The 19205-nt window shown below is 39.2% G+C and overlaps 1 protein-coding gene across 3 annotated transcripts in view; it reads right to left on the bottom strand.

Annotated features, from left to right (window-relative positions):
- The window catches only part of palm2akap2 (PALM2 and AKAP2 fusion), a 162388-nt gene that overhangs the window by 119652 nt on the left and 23531 nt on the right, over nucleotides 1-19205 (bottom strand). For all 3 annotated transcript variants that reach the window (XM_065240587.2, XM_065240590.2, XM_065240588.2), the window contains exon 2: nucleotides 3137-3338. In XM_065240587.2, coding sequence (XP_065096659.1) covers nucleotides 3137-3177 — 41 coding nt within the window. In that variant the 5' untranslated portion in view covers nucleotides 3178-3338. The remainder of the gene's footprint in view (nucleotides 1-3136; nucleotides 3339-19205) is intronic.

The following is a 19205-nucleotide window of genomic DNA, read 5'->3' as shown; positions in this document are numbered from 1 at the left end:
TTCATTGCCATTAAAGTGCAATTACTCAACATAAGCAGCTTGACAAAATGCTTATTTTAGAATTTCAAATGGAACTATTGTTTTTGCAAATCAACTCTACATTTATTATAATATATAATACATGTTTCTTTAAAAACATACTTTATTATTTTATTTTCATGAGTATATAGATTCTTTAGGAAGGAATTAAATAAAATCTAGTTTTGATTCGTATGTATTTTCTACACTTAAGTAAGGTGTCCGGTTATGTGTAGGGGAGAACAGGGGTGAAAGTACAATTTTTCTGAAAAACTTAATTTTAAAAGATAATATTTCAGACAGAGATATATTTTGCTGTGGTCAGTAACTCACAGGTGTGGTCTATCAATACCAGGTGGAATTTTGAACAAATGTAAAATGACTAGTATAATTTCACTTTGAACATAAGTGTGGTGAATTGTTACTTTTTAAACACAACAAAACAAGATAGATTTTCGTGTTACACTTGTTTTTATTAATTATACATGACTATGACCTCTTTAATATGTAACTGCAAACATATTTTGTAATTTATCTTTGTAAAAAATAATTAAATTACATTTTCATTTTAAATGTCAGTTTTATCAAATGTTTCAAAAGCATCCAACAGTACAAACTTAAATTCAACAGTTTAAACACTATGAAAATTAAATTAAATAAAATTAAAATAATATACTGTAAATGGGACAAAAGTAAGTGTTACTTTCGTCCCGACAGGATCTCCTCACATTTAAACCCGATTTACTTTTATTTTGAAAAACTCTTGAAGTCAAACTTCAGGATGTGTTAGAGCACTAAATAACCTGTAGATTGATGAAACGAGAAACACAACGCGTTATAAGAAAACAATGACCGCTTTTGGAATTTACTTATGGTTGAAAACACCTTTCTGGATCTACACGCGGAAAACTGTGAGTAAATAACGCAAATTTGTCAGCTCTGTCAAGGGTTGTAAAGATGCTGTTTGGGATGCAAATGTTATCAGTCCTCTGAGAAAATCGCTTTGTTACTTTCGTCCCGTGTTACTTTTGCCCCGGTTCTTCCATATTATTAATGCAAGACGTAACATTATGCTGTTCAATTTGTTTAGCTTTGTGGGGAAATGATATGGAAATGTGCAGATGTGAGTGTTGTTTGTAAGGTTAGACTAATTTTCATTGCTTGCACAAGAGCGCATATGACAAAAACACTCGGACAGTGTGTGACATAGTATTATAATAAGGTAAAAGTGCCCATGGTTACCAAATGGCCAGTGACACTTACCCGTGTTGTTTCAGGTTGGAGCTTGAATTCCTTTAAGTTGAGATGTCAGTTCGTTTTGGTGCACAAAGCATGCATCGCATTATAAAACTATTCTTTTTGACCTTTTGTAGTGTAAACATAGACCGAACTTGAGGCCACGCGTAATCTGCCTCCGATAGATTGCATAGGTCATCCTCCGCTTCAGTCATCTCCTTTCATCTACGCGCGCTAAAGGGTGATACGTAGCCACCTCTCGCAACGCACGCAGCCTCTCTAACGTCTCGCGAGACTTTCGAACAAGCCATATAAACTTAAAAAATATATATTCATTAATTATGCGACAGTAGCGCAGTAACGCCACCGAATGTAGCGAAGTAAAAGTTAAGTTTTCTCACTAGAAAAATACAGTAAAAAGTACCCATTTTTAAATTTACTTTAAAAGTACTAGTTTCCCAAAAAAATTACTCAATTAAATGTAACGGAGTTAATGTAATTCGTTACTACCCACCTCTGCTCATATGTATCTTTAATGTATCTTATCATAGGCTATGCATCGAGATGCACATCCCTAGCGCCCTCGAAAAAGAAGTATATCACACATTTTCAGTATTTTCAGTATACATGGAAACATACCTACTACATTTGCAAATGTGTAGTAAACAAAAGAGAACACATAAACAAATATTGTATCCCACAATGCAGTGCATTCAACTTGAACTTCCATTTACGGTGTGTATAACTAAACACATTATATAAGTAACAGTTACTATTATTATTGTTTAAACATAGTATTTAGTCTACATGTTGCATAGTATCAAGTACAGCAGTATTGTATGCAGAGTGGTAGTATTTAACTATACACAAAGTCATGGTTCATGGTTGTGACATAAACTAAAGGCAGTCAATACTGTATGTCTTGGCCACAAGTTGTGTATCATCAGTAATCCCATCAATACAGAAAAAATGTCAAGCCATTTGTCATTGGGTGTTTATGGTTAAGCGATGGAATCGCCGGAATTCAGTGATGCCATATAGTTTACCACACAAATGTCTGCTGTCTCTGACCTGCAGACCTTATTGAGGGTGTTACTTTTGCACGTGCACAGTGTAAGCTCTGTGCTAAGAATATCTTAGGTATGACAAACGAAAAGTAACAAGTACTGGATATTTAAAACATACCGTTTTGACCTAAAATACTGTATAAACAAAGCATATATGCCATACAAATCTATTTGATTTGTTATTATAAAAATGCCTTTCTAACATTCAGTGGCATGAATCCCATGAACACTGTCAAATCCATCTTGTTTTTCTTCAAAAATGCTTAGCATCTTGGTGTCTTGTAAACACAACTTTGTCTTTTAGCAGACACTATTGATTTTGTACACCCTGACTTCCATTACATAAAAGCCAACCAGTCAGTCAGAATAGGGCTCATATGTTCAGTCAGTTCTAACTTTTTGCCATTTTTGTATGTAACATGTCAGGCATGTCTAAACTCATTACTATAAGAATAGGATTCATTTTCAAATGATATCAGGAGTCTAGCCCAGCTACATTGGCTGCATTTCATTTACTGTTAAATTCAGGACATCTCTAAACAAGACAGTAGACATTTTTTCAGCATTATTACTGTAAGCTTTTCTTATTCATCTTTGAAACTATATGTGCATTCGCATTAACAGGTTTCATTTATCATTTGACACATTGCATGTCTGTCCACTGTTCACACACACACAGAGGGAGGAATCCATGACTGCAGACAACAGCTGCAGCATCACCATTCTCTTGCTGCCCTTGCTGCCGTTGCCATGGCAGCCTGTCCGTGATGTCCAACCCTAGAGAGGGAGGGTGAGGAAAAAATGGAAGTACTCACTCATATGCCGGGGCTTTCCTCCGGAGAGGTGTGCCCATCATGGCTGCTTCTTCTTCCTCTTCCCCTTTCTTTCCTAGTCCTCTGTTCTGTCCGCTGCTGATTCTGCTTCACCTCAGGAATGACAAATACTCTCCTCACCTTTTCCTGAGATTTCAGATGGATGCTGGGTAGAGGCTTGCAGCTTGCTAGAGCTCTGTCTTGCCTTCAGGAGGAGGGAGAAAAAGTGAGAAAGAGAGAGAGAGTGAGCAGACACAGGAGGGAGGGTCACATTTGTTTCACGTCTGATTTCATCTGTAAAGGATAAGCTTTCCTTTAATGTTTAAATAGAGACTGTATTATTGACATAATTCTAATTAATGATATGTTATCAGTAAAGTTTATCTGACTTATCCTGCAATAACTAACATTTAAATACATTAATGTATGTGCCATTGATGTACTGAATCCATATTTAATTCAGGTCTTGTGACAGTAGTACACATTTGGCCAACACATTTCTAAATTTTCACTAGTATAAGTGTTCCCTGGGAATCAAACCCACAATCCTTGCAGTTCAAATGCAATGTGCCTCCAACTGAGCTACATAAATAACTAATGTCTAATGGTAATAGGAATTACTACTTTTTTTTAGATCAAAACATGTGTTCGCTGTGTCATGTGAACCTGTGCATCACACATCATGTCAAAATGTGCCTACTGCAGACACAGTTTTATGATTAAAGAGATACTCACGTTTGCTAAATACTTGCTTAATCTCTTTTGTAATCCGTGTTAAGTGTTAAGCGAGTGTCTTGCGAGTATCTTGTGAGCACAGACCCTCTTTTATCCTAAATATTTTAAGTGTTAATGTTATTGAAGTGTCATGCGTCATGTGTCAAAGTTCCTTTCCCCACAAGTGGATTTTTTGTTTCTTGCGGCTATCACCCTGTTGGCTTGTTTACTTATAGATCGCTGACATAAGCTTAGCTCAGTTTATCTTAGCATTTTGTAAATTCTGTTAATATAGCTTTTTTGTAACGGTCTGGCTACAATCTTAATGACATCACTGTTTCAAATTTTGTAGGCATGTGGTGCTGGGGTGCACTGAAAAGGATAGTTAACCCAAAAATGAAAATTCTGTTATCTTTTTTCCTACTATGGAAGTGAATAAGGCTCACGAATGGTCGACTCTATTACTTTTCATGATGGAGATTACAAGAGCACCCAGAAAATGTATTTACTGCAGAGTGCCCGCATAAAAGTGTCTAAAACGGATGGATTGTGACATTTCTAAAATTCACGGGTGGGGATGCGGGCGGATAATTAACTCTGTGCGGGCGGGTAGTAGTCCAAATGAAAATATGTGCAATATTTGCATGTCTAAATTACCATTACACATGCAACATATGACATTTGACCCATCACGTCACCACCACTGACACTGACAGTGCTACCCAGTCTCACGAGGTTTCGTGATATAGTCACGTAATTCTTTTATTATTTTTTCATGTTTTTTTTTTCATGATCGTATGACGCATTCCTGTTTTCGTGTGATCCCTAGTGAAAAAATAGTATACTTAAGTACAATTTATTCACATGTACTTTAGTATAACTAAATGTATTTGTTGAACACTATATATTGGTATACTTCAAGTCTGCTAAATTGGAACAACTAATTTTGTACTTAATGCACTTTAGTTGTGTGAAAGTAGTGCTGGGGTCCAACTAAAATTGTGTTAAATATACTTTTTTGTGCTAAAGTGGAACTATTCAAAGTATACTTAAGTACAACTTAAGTATCCACCCTAATTTTGGACAATATACAGAACAGAACATTCAATGTGCACTTGAAATGTATTTTGATAACATTACAATTGCAACTAAATTACATTTTAATTACACTTTTGTTATACTTATAATCAACTGAGCCCATACTAGTATTTTACTGATAGTGACATTCAAACACATTTGAAGCATAATAAAATTGTATTGTAAATAAAACTTTGAGTGAGATGTAGTATGCTTAAGACATACTTAAAATGGCTTGCAATGACATTGGAAGTACCTTCAACTCAGACTTCTAGTGTATTTTAGGTAATACTAAAATGTGCTAAAAGTGCAATTTAATTGAACTTAAAGTGTCATTAAAATACACTTCATGCAGGCTAGGACTTCTGTTTAATAGTACCTTGAGAGCACTGAAAAAATATTAGTATTTCTTCATAATCTATTTACAGTTATTTATACACCAGGATTGAACATTTGCTTTACACTGACACTTCATACAAACCAATTTGTATACAAATCTTGTGCTTGTCTGGATTTGAACCCGGGTCCCTCCCGTACAGAGGTACTGTTTTTACCAACTGCGCCACCATACAATTGCAGTGAAAACTGAATACCAACATAGTGTCTGCCTTGGCACAACAAGACAACTTGCCTCTCTCTGGCTAGACAGTAAGCACCATGACAAAGACTGGTATATAGGCACAAAAAACAGTATTGTTAATAAAGAGCTGCTTGCTATTACAGTTTTTCTCGATTGCTAAAACACTATAACCAGCCTTTTGAACTAAAATTTCAAAACCATAACGCAATTTTTAAAGAAGCACAATCATTTTGCTGAACAATTACTAAGGTGGAAACACTAAGAGTCAAAATTGAACACACATCAATCAGATCCTTCAATAGAAAGATAAAAGGGCCTGAATCAGTTCACTGAACTTTGGAACAATGGATCCACAGAGAAATTAAGGAATAGGTCGAGGAGAAGGAGGAGGAAGACGAGGTGGGAGAGGAAGAGGAGGAGGCAGAGGGAAAGAAGGAGGATGTGGTGAAGGAGGAGGAAGCGGACATGATGAAGAAATAGGTCGAGAAGGAGGAGGAGGAGGGAGAGGAGGAGCAGAAGAGGAGGGAAAGGAGGAAGATGTGGTGAAGGAGGAGAATGAGGACATGGTGAAGGAGTAGGAAGAGGAGGAGGACGTGGTGAAAGAGGACATGATGAAGAAATAGGTCGAGAAGGAGGAGGGAGAGGAGGAGGCAGAAGAGGAGGGAAAGAAGGAGGATGTGGTGAAAAAGGAGGAGGGAGAAGTAGGGCAAGGTGACAAGCAGTCTCAGATGAAATTCGAGCCACTCTAGCTGACCATGTCCTTGTCCATGGTATGACTATGAGGGAGGCTGAGCAATGAGTAAAGCATAATTTAAGTCACTTCACTGTTGACTCCATCTTCAGAGCCTTCAGGGAGGGAAACAGATAGATGTACTTACAGTAAGACTGCTCTGTACAGTAACTTTAGTGTGCATACACTGTTGGACTAAGCTACTGGAATAAAGAAATGCATCAAATTGCCTCCCATACAGATCAACATATCAGTAGGTGAATGCCAGGGGTGGATCATGATAGAGGATTTTACCTTCTCTGTTTGGCTAGGACCAATATAGCTTGTGATGTGGATGAGATTCTCTGGCCTGACCCAGAACAAAGACGGGATACAGTTTTTCTCAGTTGCTTAAACACATTTCTTGAAATTATGCCTTATATTCTCAAAACAGTAAACACAATTGCATAACATATCACCCAATACTCCAAACATCATATTTTCAGGTCAAAATGAAGCTCTACACTCAAAACCATTCACTTTTACTGAAAAACCAGACTTTTCCCTCAGACATCACACACAAGCTTTCAAAAACACACACACTACAACATAGTATTACACACTGGTGCAATAAATTCTAAACAATATATCCAAAACTGGTAAGTTGCTTGTGGTTCTTCCGCTCAAAAACCTTTGCACATGACCAAAAAAGACACAATCAATGAATTCATCAGCACATTTATATTCATTCATGTGCTACACAGCACAACTGTAAAACATTTTTTTTTATTATTCTGCCTCAACATCCCGTCTTTGTTCTGGGTCAGGCCAGAGAATCTCATCCACATCACAGGCTATATTGGTCCTAGCCAAACAGCGAGGATAAAATCCTCTTGCATGATCCACCCCTGGCATTCATCTACTGATATGTCAATCTGTATGGAAGGCAATTTGATGCATTTCTTTATTCCAGTAGCATAGTCCAACAGTGTATGGACACTAAAGTTACTGTACAGATCAGTCTTACTGTAAGTACATCTATCTGTTTTCCTCCCTGAAGGCTCTGAAGATGGAGTCAACAGTGAAGTGACTCAAATTAGCCTTTACTCGTTGCTCAGCCTCCCTCATAGTCATACCATGGACAAGGACATGGTCAGCTAGATTGGCTCGAATTTCACCTGAGACTGCTTGTCACCTTGCCCTTTGTCTCCCTACTCCTCTTTCACCATGTCCACCTCCTCTCCCTCCTCCTTCACTATGTCCTCCTCCTCTCCCTCCTCCTTCACCAAGTCCTCTTCCTCCTCCTTCACCAAGTCCTCTCCCTCCTCCTTTACCATGTCCTCTTCCTCCTACTTCACCACTTCCTCTTTCTTTCCCTCCTCCTCTTCCTCCTCCTCTTCGACCTATTCCTTTATTTTTCTATGGATCCATTGTTCCAAAGCTCAGTGAACTGATTCAGGCCTATTGAAGGATCTGATTGAAGTATGTTCAATTTTGACTCTTAGTGTTTCCACCTTGGTAATTGTTTGCTAATTGAGCCTAAGCTGTGCACACGTTTACTGCATTCATGATCAACAAGTGAGGTAATGGCGGCGGCTGTAAACAAACATTGATAAGTTTATCACGCGTGTCCCTGGTTGTGTTTCTACTACAGTTTTTCTGAATTGCTAAAACACATTTTTTGAAACCATCACTCATTTTCTCAAAACCTTAAACACAAATCCCAATTTCAAACACAATTTACAGAACCCCTGACTCTTCCATCAAAATCAAACAATTTCTTCAAAACCATTTCACTTATACTCAAAATCAAACTAAGCTTTCAAATCATACACACATAAGTCTATAATATAAAACACTACAAGCATCCATTAGACACTACCTTAAAAAATGGAAAACACAACATCCAGGAGATCTGCTTACAGAAAAATACATGTTTATTGTACATAACAACACACTTGACAAATACTGTTAAAAATCTCTATTACTGTAATCATAAGTTTAATTCAGTGAATATAGTCAATACTTTACTGTAAGTACTGCAAGTAATAGTAAGTTTTCAATATTACTGTAAGCAGCACTTGTATTTTGTAAAAAGTCAGCAATCCAACTGAAAATTTTGCCAATTGCATCGTCTCTGGTGTCCTTTTCTTCCTCATACTCTTCATCTGCCTCTCAGACTGTTTCCAATCCACACAATTGGTAAAAAATACCATTAGATAAAAGTGTGTAGAATTTTGAGTTGTTGTGTTTACTCGATGATAATGGTGTTGTAGTTGTGTTCAACTTTTGCCTGCCTGTGTTAAGTATTTATAAAACAAGTGCATTGCAGTGTAAAATGTGTGTTTTAGTGAGAAGTTTGTGTTTAGTGTTTTGCAAAAAGAGTGCAAGATTTGACAAACGTGTTTAGGCCACTATGAATTTAGTTCAGAGATTGGGGTTTAGTGTTTTAGCAATTCAGAAAAACTGTATAATGATTACAAAAACACAAATAGGAGTCCAGACAACGATAGGCAGTTGTTCTTTTGAGCTTTTTACCACACAAAAGTAAACCTCTCGCTGGCCAACCAAACACAAACCCTGTGTTCACTTTACGATGGCCAAACAGTACCTTTACCTTGATTAGGCTACTATGGTTTTTAAAAGGTAACTTATACTTGTAAAATTAATAGAAAATATTTCAATAGAAAAATATATATATAATGTGTGTGTGTGTATTTACATTATATTGAAAAGTAAACCTTGTCATGGTTTTATTACAGAGAAAGTTACATTCCTGTTGAACATCCCCACAAGGCTCATTATGTGGCTCATTATTCAACTCTTTTGTCTCTCAGCTGTCAATCACTGATTATTCAGGAGCTTTCCCGCCTCCACACATACAGCCTTTCCCAAGCAAAAGTGTCTTAGAAATTGTAAATCAATATTTTGCTTTATGTGAATGAGTAGGCCATATGATTTTCACATCATTTTGAAGAAAAAACTCTAGACTACTAGATCCTGTTTTGAAAAGTCTTGGGAAAACATGTTTAGAATGAGTTTTGTGGAGTTATATCAGTGACTTAAAATTTTGTTCTCTCAAAAATACAAACATGTACATACATGTTGATTATATGATATTGTAACCCAGTTTGTGATGAACACAGTGTTATGAGACTTTTGCCATTAATATGTTTTAAAGCACAAATGTCAGTGCATGTCAAAACTTCCCCAGGGCCCTAAAAACCCCTTAGACCACAGAGGGTTGATGTGCTGGAGCTGGCCGAAGAGAGGAAGGAGGAGCCCTAGGATTGTGGCCTTGACGCTTTCAGGTGCTTGTCCTCTGCCTCAGTCGTTCGATTATCCAGGACTCCGAGCCCGGGCCGAAGCTGTGACCCTGACCCTATCTCACTGTGAGTGTGTGAAGTGCAGTGTGTGACTCCTTTGAAGTGTGTGCACTAGTGCTGTGCTCTTGTCAATGTATGTCAGTGATCATATTCTAGGCCGAGGAAAGAGCCCTGTTTGAGAAGAGCCGAGTGGTGGTGTTGGACAGCCGTTTCATACACGTACACGACCGAAGGACCCGTCTAACCTTCGCCACCATCTGATGGTGGCACTGTGGCTGTGGAGAATGTCAGCCTATGCCCAGTTCCCTTCTGCCCTCTCTGCCTGTGTAAAGAGGTGTTGTATCTCTCACCGTATGTCCATTGGAGTAATAATAGTGAATTAAATTGTGTGTTCTCTGCTACCAGCCTGCAGGTCCCAAGCTAAGGGCTCCGTATCATCGTTGGACTGTTCCACTGTGTGTTGGGAAGTCAACGCCTGGGTGTTCATCTGTATACCTACCTGCACGTCTAAAAGCCAAAGGCCTGTGTGCACGTGTATACTCCCCTGTACACCCCAAGAACTGAAAGCCAGTGTACTCAGCTGTATGCCTCCCCTGTATGCCCAAAAGCTAAAAACCCAGTGTACTCACCTGTATACCTCCTGTACGCCCCAAAGCTAAAAGCCTAGTGTACTCACCTGTATACTTCCTGTACGCCCAAAGCTAAGAGCCCAGTGTACTCACCTGTATACCTCCTGTATGCCCAAAGCTAAGAGCCCAGTGTACTCAACTGTATACCTCCTGTACGCCCAAAGCTAAGAGCCCAGTGTACTCACCTGTATACCTCCTGTAAGCCCAAAGCTAAGAGCCCAGTGTACTCACCTGTATACCTACATGAATGCCCCCTGTGTGAGTCTAGGAGACGAAGGCCAGAGGACTTAAAAAAAGAATAAAAAAATTACGTGAAAATATAACGAAATTTCGTGAGACTGGGCTGGACAGTGCGACCTTTGTTGATGCTTCTCGTAGCCCAGTTGGAGCAAGCTTTGCACGAGTTGCATAAAGGATCTGGTGCGGAACTTTGTGGGTACGGGTCTCTGATTTAATGTATTTAAGGGAACTTAAAGAGAACAGACTGTATGTTTTCTGTTGTGAGGGAAAACATGTGCTTGTGCTGCGCTACTGAAGCCAAAAGAAATGTACTGGCCTGTGATTAGGCAACTTTACTGTGTGTGTGTGTACCTGGTAATTATCACAATTTTGTGACCTTATGGGAACATTTTTAGGTCCCCATGAGGAAACAAGCTTATAAATCAAACAGAATAATTTTCTTGACAATATGAAGTAGGAGAAAGTTTTCTGTGATGGTTGGGGTTAAGGGAAGGGTTAGGGGAAGGGAATAAAATATACAGTTTGTACAGTATAAAATGCCAAAGTCTAAGGAATGTCCCCACAAAACATGGAAACCAGTGTGTGTGTGTGTGTGCGTGTGTGTGTGTGTGTGTGTGTGTGTGTGTGTGTTAGGGTGACCACATGAGATTGACTTAAATTCAGGACGGGGGGCAGACGTCACCGGGGGGTGGGGGGGGGGGGTTCGGGTGTGTTTTTGGTTTGCGGATCATCCAATAATAGTTTTATTTATTTATTTTATTTAATAATAAAGTGGAGTTTGTTTCTGTACGGAATCATATTAATAAGTACATATGCATATAAATAAATATATATAATTATATATTATATAATAAGTAAGCTAAAGAAGTATTGTACCTCATACAATAATAGTTAGATCATCCAATACTTTTCTTTATTTAATGTACTTATAAAAGACAATGAATTTTAAACTGAAGTTACTGAACCAATTATATTTTTATTAATATAAGTACATATGCATATACATTTATATAATACTTATAGAAGTAGTTTTTTTAACACAGTGCCTCGCCCTTGACCAATCTGACTCCTTCAGGCGACTGACTGTCACTGCCTGCACTTTCAACTGTCCTCGCGGCTGCTGTAACTTTCACTCTCTTAATCTACTCTATAAAACAAAAAGAGGACAAAAAGCTCATATTGTCTTTGTGCATATTGACGAATTAGATAAATTAATAGAAACAATACAACTTTAAATTCACACTTGAGCTATAGCCTACAGAGGTTGTGGAGGCTCGACGCCAGCGGAGGTTTAAACCGCGGCCAGCACTCCCGTGCCTTATTATCCCGTGCCTGTAGGCGTGCATATCTTAATGCGCGCCTACAGCCTATATAAAAAACAAAGATGCTGCAGCCAATGAGCAGCCGGCGGGGGCTGGCTGCAGGATGACTCAAACTCCTCGCGCATGTTTTATCAGACAATAACTACTCAAGATTTTACATCAGTATAATTTTCAGGGAAAATAGAGCAGGATTCGGGATTAAGATTTTGCTTCAGTATAATTTTCGGGACAATTAGAGCAGAATTCGGGATTCGGGACAGCAGCTTAGATTTCGGGTCCCGAATTTTTTGGGACGTCTGGTCACCCTAGTGTGTGTGTGTGTGTGTGTGTGTGTGTGTGTGTGTGTGTGTGTATGAGTGTGTCAGAGGTCTTTGACGGAATACTTTTTAGCAATACTTCATGTGTTTATTACACATGATGGTTTCAGATACAGTATCATGAGTTTAGTTCAATTCAGTTTGTTGATTTGTTTGTTGATATTTTAATAGTATTTTGTGATTTGATTTATTCATATTTGGCTGTTTAGCACAAAGTTCGCAGGCCCTATTTTAATGATCTAAGCCAGTGGTTCTCAAACTTTTTACACCAAGTACCACCTCTGAAAATATTTGGCTCTCCAAGTACCACCATAATGACCATCATTAAAATCCAGAAGTGTAGTAGGCCTAACTATTCAGAGCTATGCACAGTTTAAAAACATTTAGATTTATGAGAAATGTTATGTTCTCGTAAACAATGTTGTGCTCTATTAGTAAACTCTTTGGTATTATGAATGGTGATAATATGACACAAAAATTATAGAATAATTAGTGGGAGCATTTAATACAGATTTATTATTGATTACTAAACTCCACAGCAACCTTTGCTCCCTGAATTTAAAGTGGATACTGTAACATGCATAGTTGTTTTGGCAAAGCATCTGTCACATTCAGAGCCCCGCGCTTCATACATGCAGGCAAACCAGATCCATGCGTGTGTTTGTCTTCACGTGCAGCGCATACTGTTGATGAGAAAGTTCTGCGAGAGCAAAGTAGCCTAACGTTACTTCGTATTTTTTCAAAAGACTCTCGCGGACCGTTGTTACAAGGTCCTCACAGCACTGAAATCAAATCTTGTGCCCGCGGATCAAGCCCTGGCGCAGTGCTGGTGGTCTGACTGACTGATTTTAACGTGTTAATGATTAAAGAATTAATCGCATGCGTTAACGCTGACAGCTCTAGTTTTCACAATAAATGAAGTTAGTTTTGAGCTACTTTCGAGGACAGCAAACCAAGTTTGTTTACCATTTAATGTTAAAACTTATGCTGCACTCCAGGCAGGTTTTTGAGCCTGTAAATCACGACTTCAAAACCACAAATCACGACTCCGAACTAGCAGTAAATCGATCTAGTACGAGTTGGGTTTGACTGCCGTTCCAGTGCAATTTCACGGGTAGAAGGTTGGAAAAACACACGTTACAGTTTGCCTGGAACGCGGCATTAATAGGCTGGCGAACTCGTGAATTTACATTAAATTCACTCATTCCTCCATGTACTTGAATGGCATGTCCGAATCTACTTTTGCTAGTTTAATGACGTAAAAATGGTCAATGCGCCTAGAACACAGTCTAAAAGGGTTCCTGTTCTCGTAATGAGTAATTGTTTTTTTTTTTGGGGGGGGGGGGGTGTAATGTGGAATAAACTAATGAGAGTCTCATCTCTCATCCCCTTTAAAAGCCAGTAAACGCGAATTCCAGAAAAACTGTAAGCAGAGGAAGACGACCACCAGTTTAAGATTGGTGTAAAGAAATTGTGTTTTATTTATTTAAATGGTTACTTTTGTAATTAAAGCTTTGGTTCTTTTTAAACGTCCTTATTTAAGTGATGGAGTAATAAGTAAAACTAGATATGCAATTCCCAAGGAATTACCAGTGCATGAAAATGCAAAAAGTTGATTGACAGAAATGTAAAAGAAATTTAGTCTAGTAGTTTACCTGGCTGTTGACATGTTTTAGTGTGAAGCTAGCATGATTTAAAAAAGTTATCATGATGAAATATGATGCTAGCATGATTAGCATGATTCAGCATGACGTTAGCATGATTAGCATGAAGCTAGCATGAAGCTAGCATGATTAGCATGAAGCTAGCATGAAGCTAGCATGATAAGCATTAAGCTAGCATGATGCTAGCATGATTAGCATGAAGCTAGCATGATGCTAGCATGATTAGCATGAAGCTAACATGATGCTAGCATGATTAGCATGAAGCTAGCATGATGTTAGCATGATTAGCATGAAGCTAGCATGATGCTAACATGATTAGCATGATGTTAGCATGATTAGCATGATGCTAGCATGAAGCTAGCACGATGTTAGCATGATTAGCATGAAGCTAACACGATGCTAGCATGATTAGCATGAAGCTAGCACGATGTTAACATGATTAGCATGAAGCTAGCACGATGTTATCACGATAAACACGAAGCTAGCATGATTAGCATGAAGCTAACATGATGTTAGCATGATTAGCATGAAGCTAGCATGAAGGTAGCATGACTAGCATGAAGCTAGCATGATGCTAGCATGATTAGCATGATGTTAGCATGATTAGCATGATGCTAGCATGAAGCTAGCACGATGTTAGCATGATTAGCATGAAGCTAACACGATGCTAGCATGATTAGCATGAAGCTAGCACGATGCTAACATGATTAGCATGAAGCTAGCACGATGTTATCACGATAAACACGAAGCTAGCATGATTAGCATGAAGCTAACATGATGTTAGCATGATTAGCATGAAGCTAGCATGAAGGTAGCATGACTAGCATGAAGCTAGCATGATGCTAGCATGATTAGCATGAAGCTAGCATGATGCTAGCATGATTAGCATGAAGCTAGCATGATGTTAGCATGATTAGCATGAAGCTAGCATGATGCTAACATGATTAGCATGATGCTAGCATGATTAGCATGATGTTAGCATGAAGCTAGCACGATGCTAGCATGATTAGCATGAAGCTAGCACGATGCTAGCATGATTAGCATGAAGCTAGCACGATGGTAGCATGATTAGCATGAAGCTAGCACGATGCTAGCATGATTAGCATGAAGCTAGCACGATGCTAGCATGATTAGCATGAAGCTAGCACAATGTTAGCATGATTAGCATGAAGCTAGCACGATGCTAGCATGATTAGCATGAAGCTAGCACGATGCTAGCATGATTAGCATGAAGCTAACATGATGTTAGCATGATTAGCATGAAGCTAGCATGAAGGTAGCATGACTAGCATGAAGCTAGCATGATGCTAGCATGATTAGCATGAAGCTAGCATGATGCTAACATGATTAGCATGAAGCTATCATGATGCTAGCATGATTAACATGAAGCTAGCATGATGCTAGCATGATTAGCATGAAGCTAGCATGATGTTAGCATGATTAACATGAAGCTAGCATGATGCTAACATGATTAGCATGATGCTAGCATGATTAGCATGATGTTAGCATGAAGCTAGCACGATGCTAGCATGATTAGCATGAAGCTAGCACGATGCTAGCATGATTAGCATGAAGCTAGCACGATGCTAGCATGATTAGCATGAAGCTAGCACGATGCTAGCATGATTAGCATGAAGCTAGCACGATGCTAGCATGATTAGCATGAAGCTAGCACGATGTTAGCATGATTAGCATGAAGCTAGCACGATGCTAGCATGATTAGCATGAAGCTAGCACGATGCTAGCATGATTAGCATGAAGCTAGCACGATGCTAGTATGATTAGCATGAAGCTAGCATGATGTTATCATGATTAGCATAAAGCTAACATGATGTTAGTATGATTAGCATGAAGCTAGCATAATTTGCATGAAGCTAGCATGATGCTAGCATGATTACCATGAAGTTAGCATGAATTTAGCATGAAACTAGCATGATCCTAGCATTATTAGCATGATGCTAGCATGATTAAGATGATGCTAGCATGATTAGCATGAAGCTAGCATGATTTAGCATGAAGCTAACAAGATTTAACATGAAGCTAACATGATTTAACATTAAGTTAGCAAGATTTATTATAAAATTAGCATAAAGCTAGCATGAAACTAGCACGAAGCTAGCATGACTTAGCATGAAGCAAGCATGAAGCTAATATGACCCAAAGACCCAACCCCCATGTCTCTATGATGTCCGGATCCAGAGATATAAGGCTTTGTTTATTATGTTGCTAGGCTGCTCATATTTGGTTGCTAGGGGCGTGGCTTAATACCTCAATAAGGATGGTGAGAGACTGATTGGATGCCTGAGTAAAATGAGCCCACCCCCATGTCTCTGTGACACTGTGCTGCAAAGATATCCATCTGGGCATTTTATAATGGCAGTCTATGGGAGATGTTGCTAGGGTGCCCAAAATGGTTGCTAGGGGCGTGGCTTGATAGCTCAATAAGGATCCTAAGGGACTGATTGGATGCCTGAGTAAAATGAGCCCACCCCCATGTCTCTATGACACTGCGCTGCAAAGATATCCCATCCGGGACGTTTTTAGTTCCTTATATGGGCATGATTCCTGCCCCATTATAAGTCTATGGGGAAATTTGGGGACCTCTTACACCCCAGGGGTACAGCTTACACCCCATTGTGAGGTATGTTCTTACAGAGCCTGCCAGCCTCTTCAAATGTGGCAAGTCACAAGTTTCTGTGAAATCCTAGGTCTGAGCTACGACTCGTCAAAGTTTGTCGCAATGTTAAGTCTATGGGATTTTTCGGCTGCTTTTTCGCCCCTGGGGCGAAGACCGTACCCCCGATCGCTTATAAAAGTCATAGCACACTATTCCCGAATAGTCCGCACGTTTGAGAGTTTGAATGAAGTTTCTAAGTTAACCGGTTCGAGCCGTATTAATTGCGGAAATTTGGTTGGAAGAATAATAATAATAACTAGATATGCAATTCCCAAGGAATTACCAGTGCATGAAAATGCAAAAAGTTGATTGCCAGAAATGTAAAAGAAATTTAGTCTAGTAGTTTACCTGGCTGTTGACATGTTTTAGTGTGAAGCTAGCATGATTTAAAAAAGTTATCATGATGAAATATGATGCTAGCATGATTAGCATGATTCAGCATGACGTTAGCATGATGCTAGCATGATTAGCATGAAGCTAGCATGAAGCTAGCATGACTAGCATGAAGCTAGCATGATGCTAGCATGATTAGCATGAAGCTAGCATAAAGCTAGCATGATTAGCATGAAGCTAGCATGATGATAGCATGATTAGCATGAAGCTAGCATGATTAGCATGAAGCTAACATGATGTTAGCATGATTAGCATGAAGCTAGCATGATGCTAGCATGATTAGCATGAAGCTAGCATGATGTTAGCATGATTAGCATGAAGCTAGCATGATGCTAACATGATTATCATGCTGCTAGCATGATTAGCATGATGCTAGCATGAAGCTAGCACGATGCTAGCATGAAGCTAGCAGGATGCTAGCATGATTAGCATGAAGCTAGCAGGATGCTAGCATGATTAGCATGAAGCTAGCACAATGCTAGCATGATTAGCATGAAGCTAGCACGATGCTAGCATGATTAACATGAAGTTAGAACGTTGCTAGCATGATTAGCATGAAGCTAGCACGATGCTAGCATGATTAGCATGAAGCTAGCACAATGTTATCATGATAAACACGAAGCTAGCATGATTAGCATGAAGATAACACGATGCTAGCATGATTACCATGAAGCTAGCACGAAGCTAGCATGACTAGCATTAAGCTAGCATGATGCTAGCATGATGCTAGCATGACGTTAGCATGATGCTAGCATGATTAGCATGAAGCTAGCATGAAGCTAGCATGACTAGCATGAAGCTAGCATGATGCTAGCATGATTAGCATGAAGCTAGCATGATGCTAGCATGACTAGCATGAAGCTAGCATGATGCTAGCATGACTAGCATGAAGCTAGCACGATGTTAGCATGACTAGCATGAAGCTAGCACGATGCTAGCATGATTAACATGAAGCTAGCACGATGCTAGCATGATTAGCATGAAGCTAGCACGATGCTAGCATGATTAGCATGAAGCTAGCACGATGCTAGCATGATTAGCATGAAGCTAGCACGATGCTAGCATGATTAGCATGAAGCTAGCACGATGTTGGCATGATTAGCATGAAGCTAGCACGATGTTAGCATGATTAGCATGAAGCTAGCACGATGCTAGCATTATTAGCATGAAGCTAGCACGATGCTAGTATGATTAGCATGAAGCTAGCACGATGTTATCATGATTAGCATGAAGCTAACACGATGTTAGTATGATTAGCATGAAGCTAGCACGATGTTATCATGATTAGCATAAAGCTAACATGATGTTAGTATGATTAGCATGAAGCTAGCATAATTTGCATGAAGCTAGCATGATGCTAGCATGATTACCATGAAGTTAGCATGAATTTAGCATGAAATTAGCATGATCCTAGCATTATTAGCATGATGCTAGCATGATTAAGATGATGCTAGCATGACTAGCATGAAGCTAGCATGATTTAGCATGAAGCTAACAAGATTTAGCATGAAGCTAGCATGATTTAACATTAAGTTAGCAAGATTTATTATAAAATTAGCATAAAGCTAGCATGAAACTAGCACGAAGCTAGCATGACTTAGCATGAAGCAAGCATGAAGCTAATATGACCCAAAGACCCAACCCCCATGTCTCTATGATGTCCGGATCCAGAGATATAAGGCTTTGTTTATTATGTTGCTAGGCTGCTCATATTTGGTTGCTAGGGGCGTGGCTTAATACCTCAATAAGGATGGTGAGAGACTGATTGGATGCCTGAGTAAAATGAGCCCACCCCCATGTCTCTGTGACACTGTGCTGCAAAGATATCCATCTGGGCATTTTATAATGGCAGTCTATGGGAGATGTTGCTAGGGTGCCCAAAATGGTTGCTAGGGGCGTGGCTTGATAGCTCAATAAGGATCCTAAGGGACTGATTGGATGCCTGAGTAAAATGAGCCCACCCCCATGTCTCTACGACACTGCGCTGCAAAGATATCCCATCTGGGACGTTTTTATTTCCTTATATGGGCATGATTCCTGCCCCATTATAAGTCTATGGGGAAATTTGGGGGCCTCTTACACCCCAGGGGTACAACTTACACCCCATTGTGAGGTATGTTCTTACAGAGCCTGCCAGCCTCTTCAAATGTGGCAAGTCACAAGTTTCTGTGAAATTCTAGGTCTGAGCTACGACTCGTCAAAGTTTGTCTCCATGTTAAGTCAATGGGATTTTTCGGCTGCTTTTTCGCCCCTGGGGCGAAGACCGTACCCCCGATCGCTTATAAAAGTCATAGCCCACTATTCCCGAATAGTCCGCACGTTTGAGAGTTTGAATGAAGTTTCTAAGTTAAGCGGTTCGAGCCGTATTAATTGCCGAAATTTGGTTGGAAGAATAATAATAATAATAATAATAATAAAAAGCCC

This window comes from Paramisgurnus dabryanus, chromosome 10, assembly GCF_030506205.2.
Source record: "Paramisgurnus dabryanus chromosome 10, PD_genome_1.1, whole genome shotgun sequence".
Classification (NCBI taxonomy): domain Eukaryota; kingdom Metazoa; phylum Chordata; class Actinopteri; order Cypriniformes; family Cobitidae; genus Paramisgurnus; species Paramisgurnus dabryanus.
The sequence above is the reverse complement of the archived record's forward strand: the minus strand, read 5'-3'. Positions and strand labels throughout refer to the sequence as shown.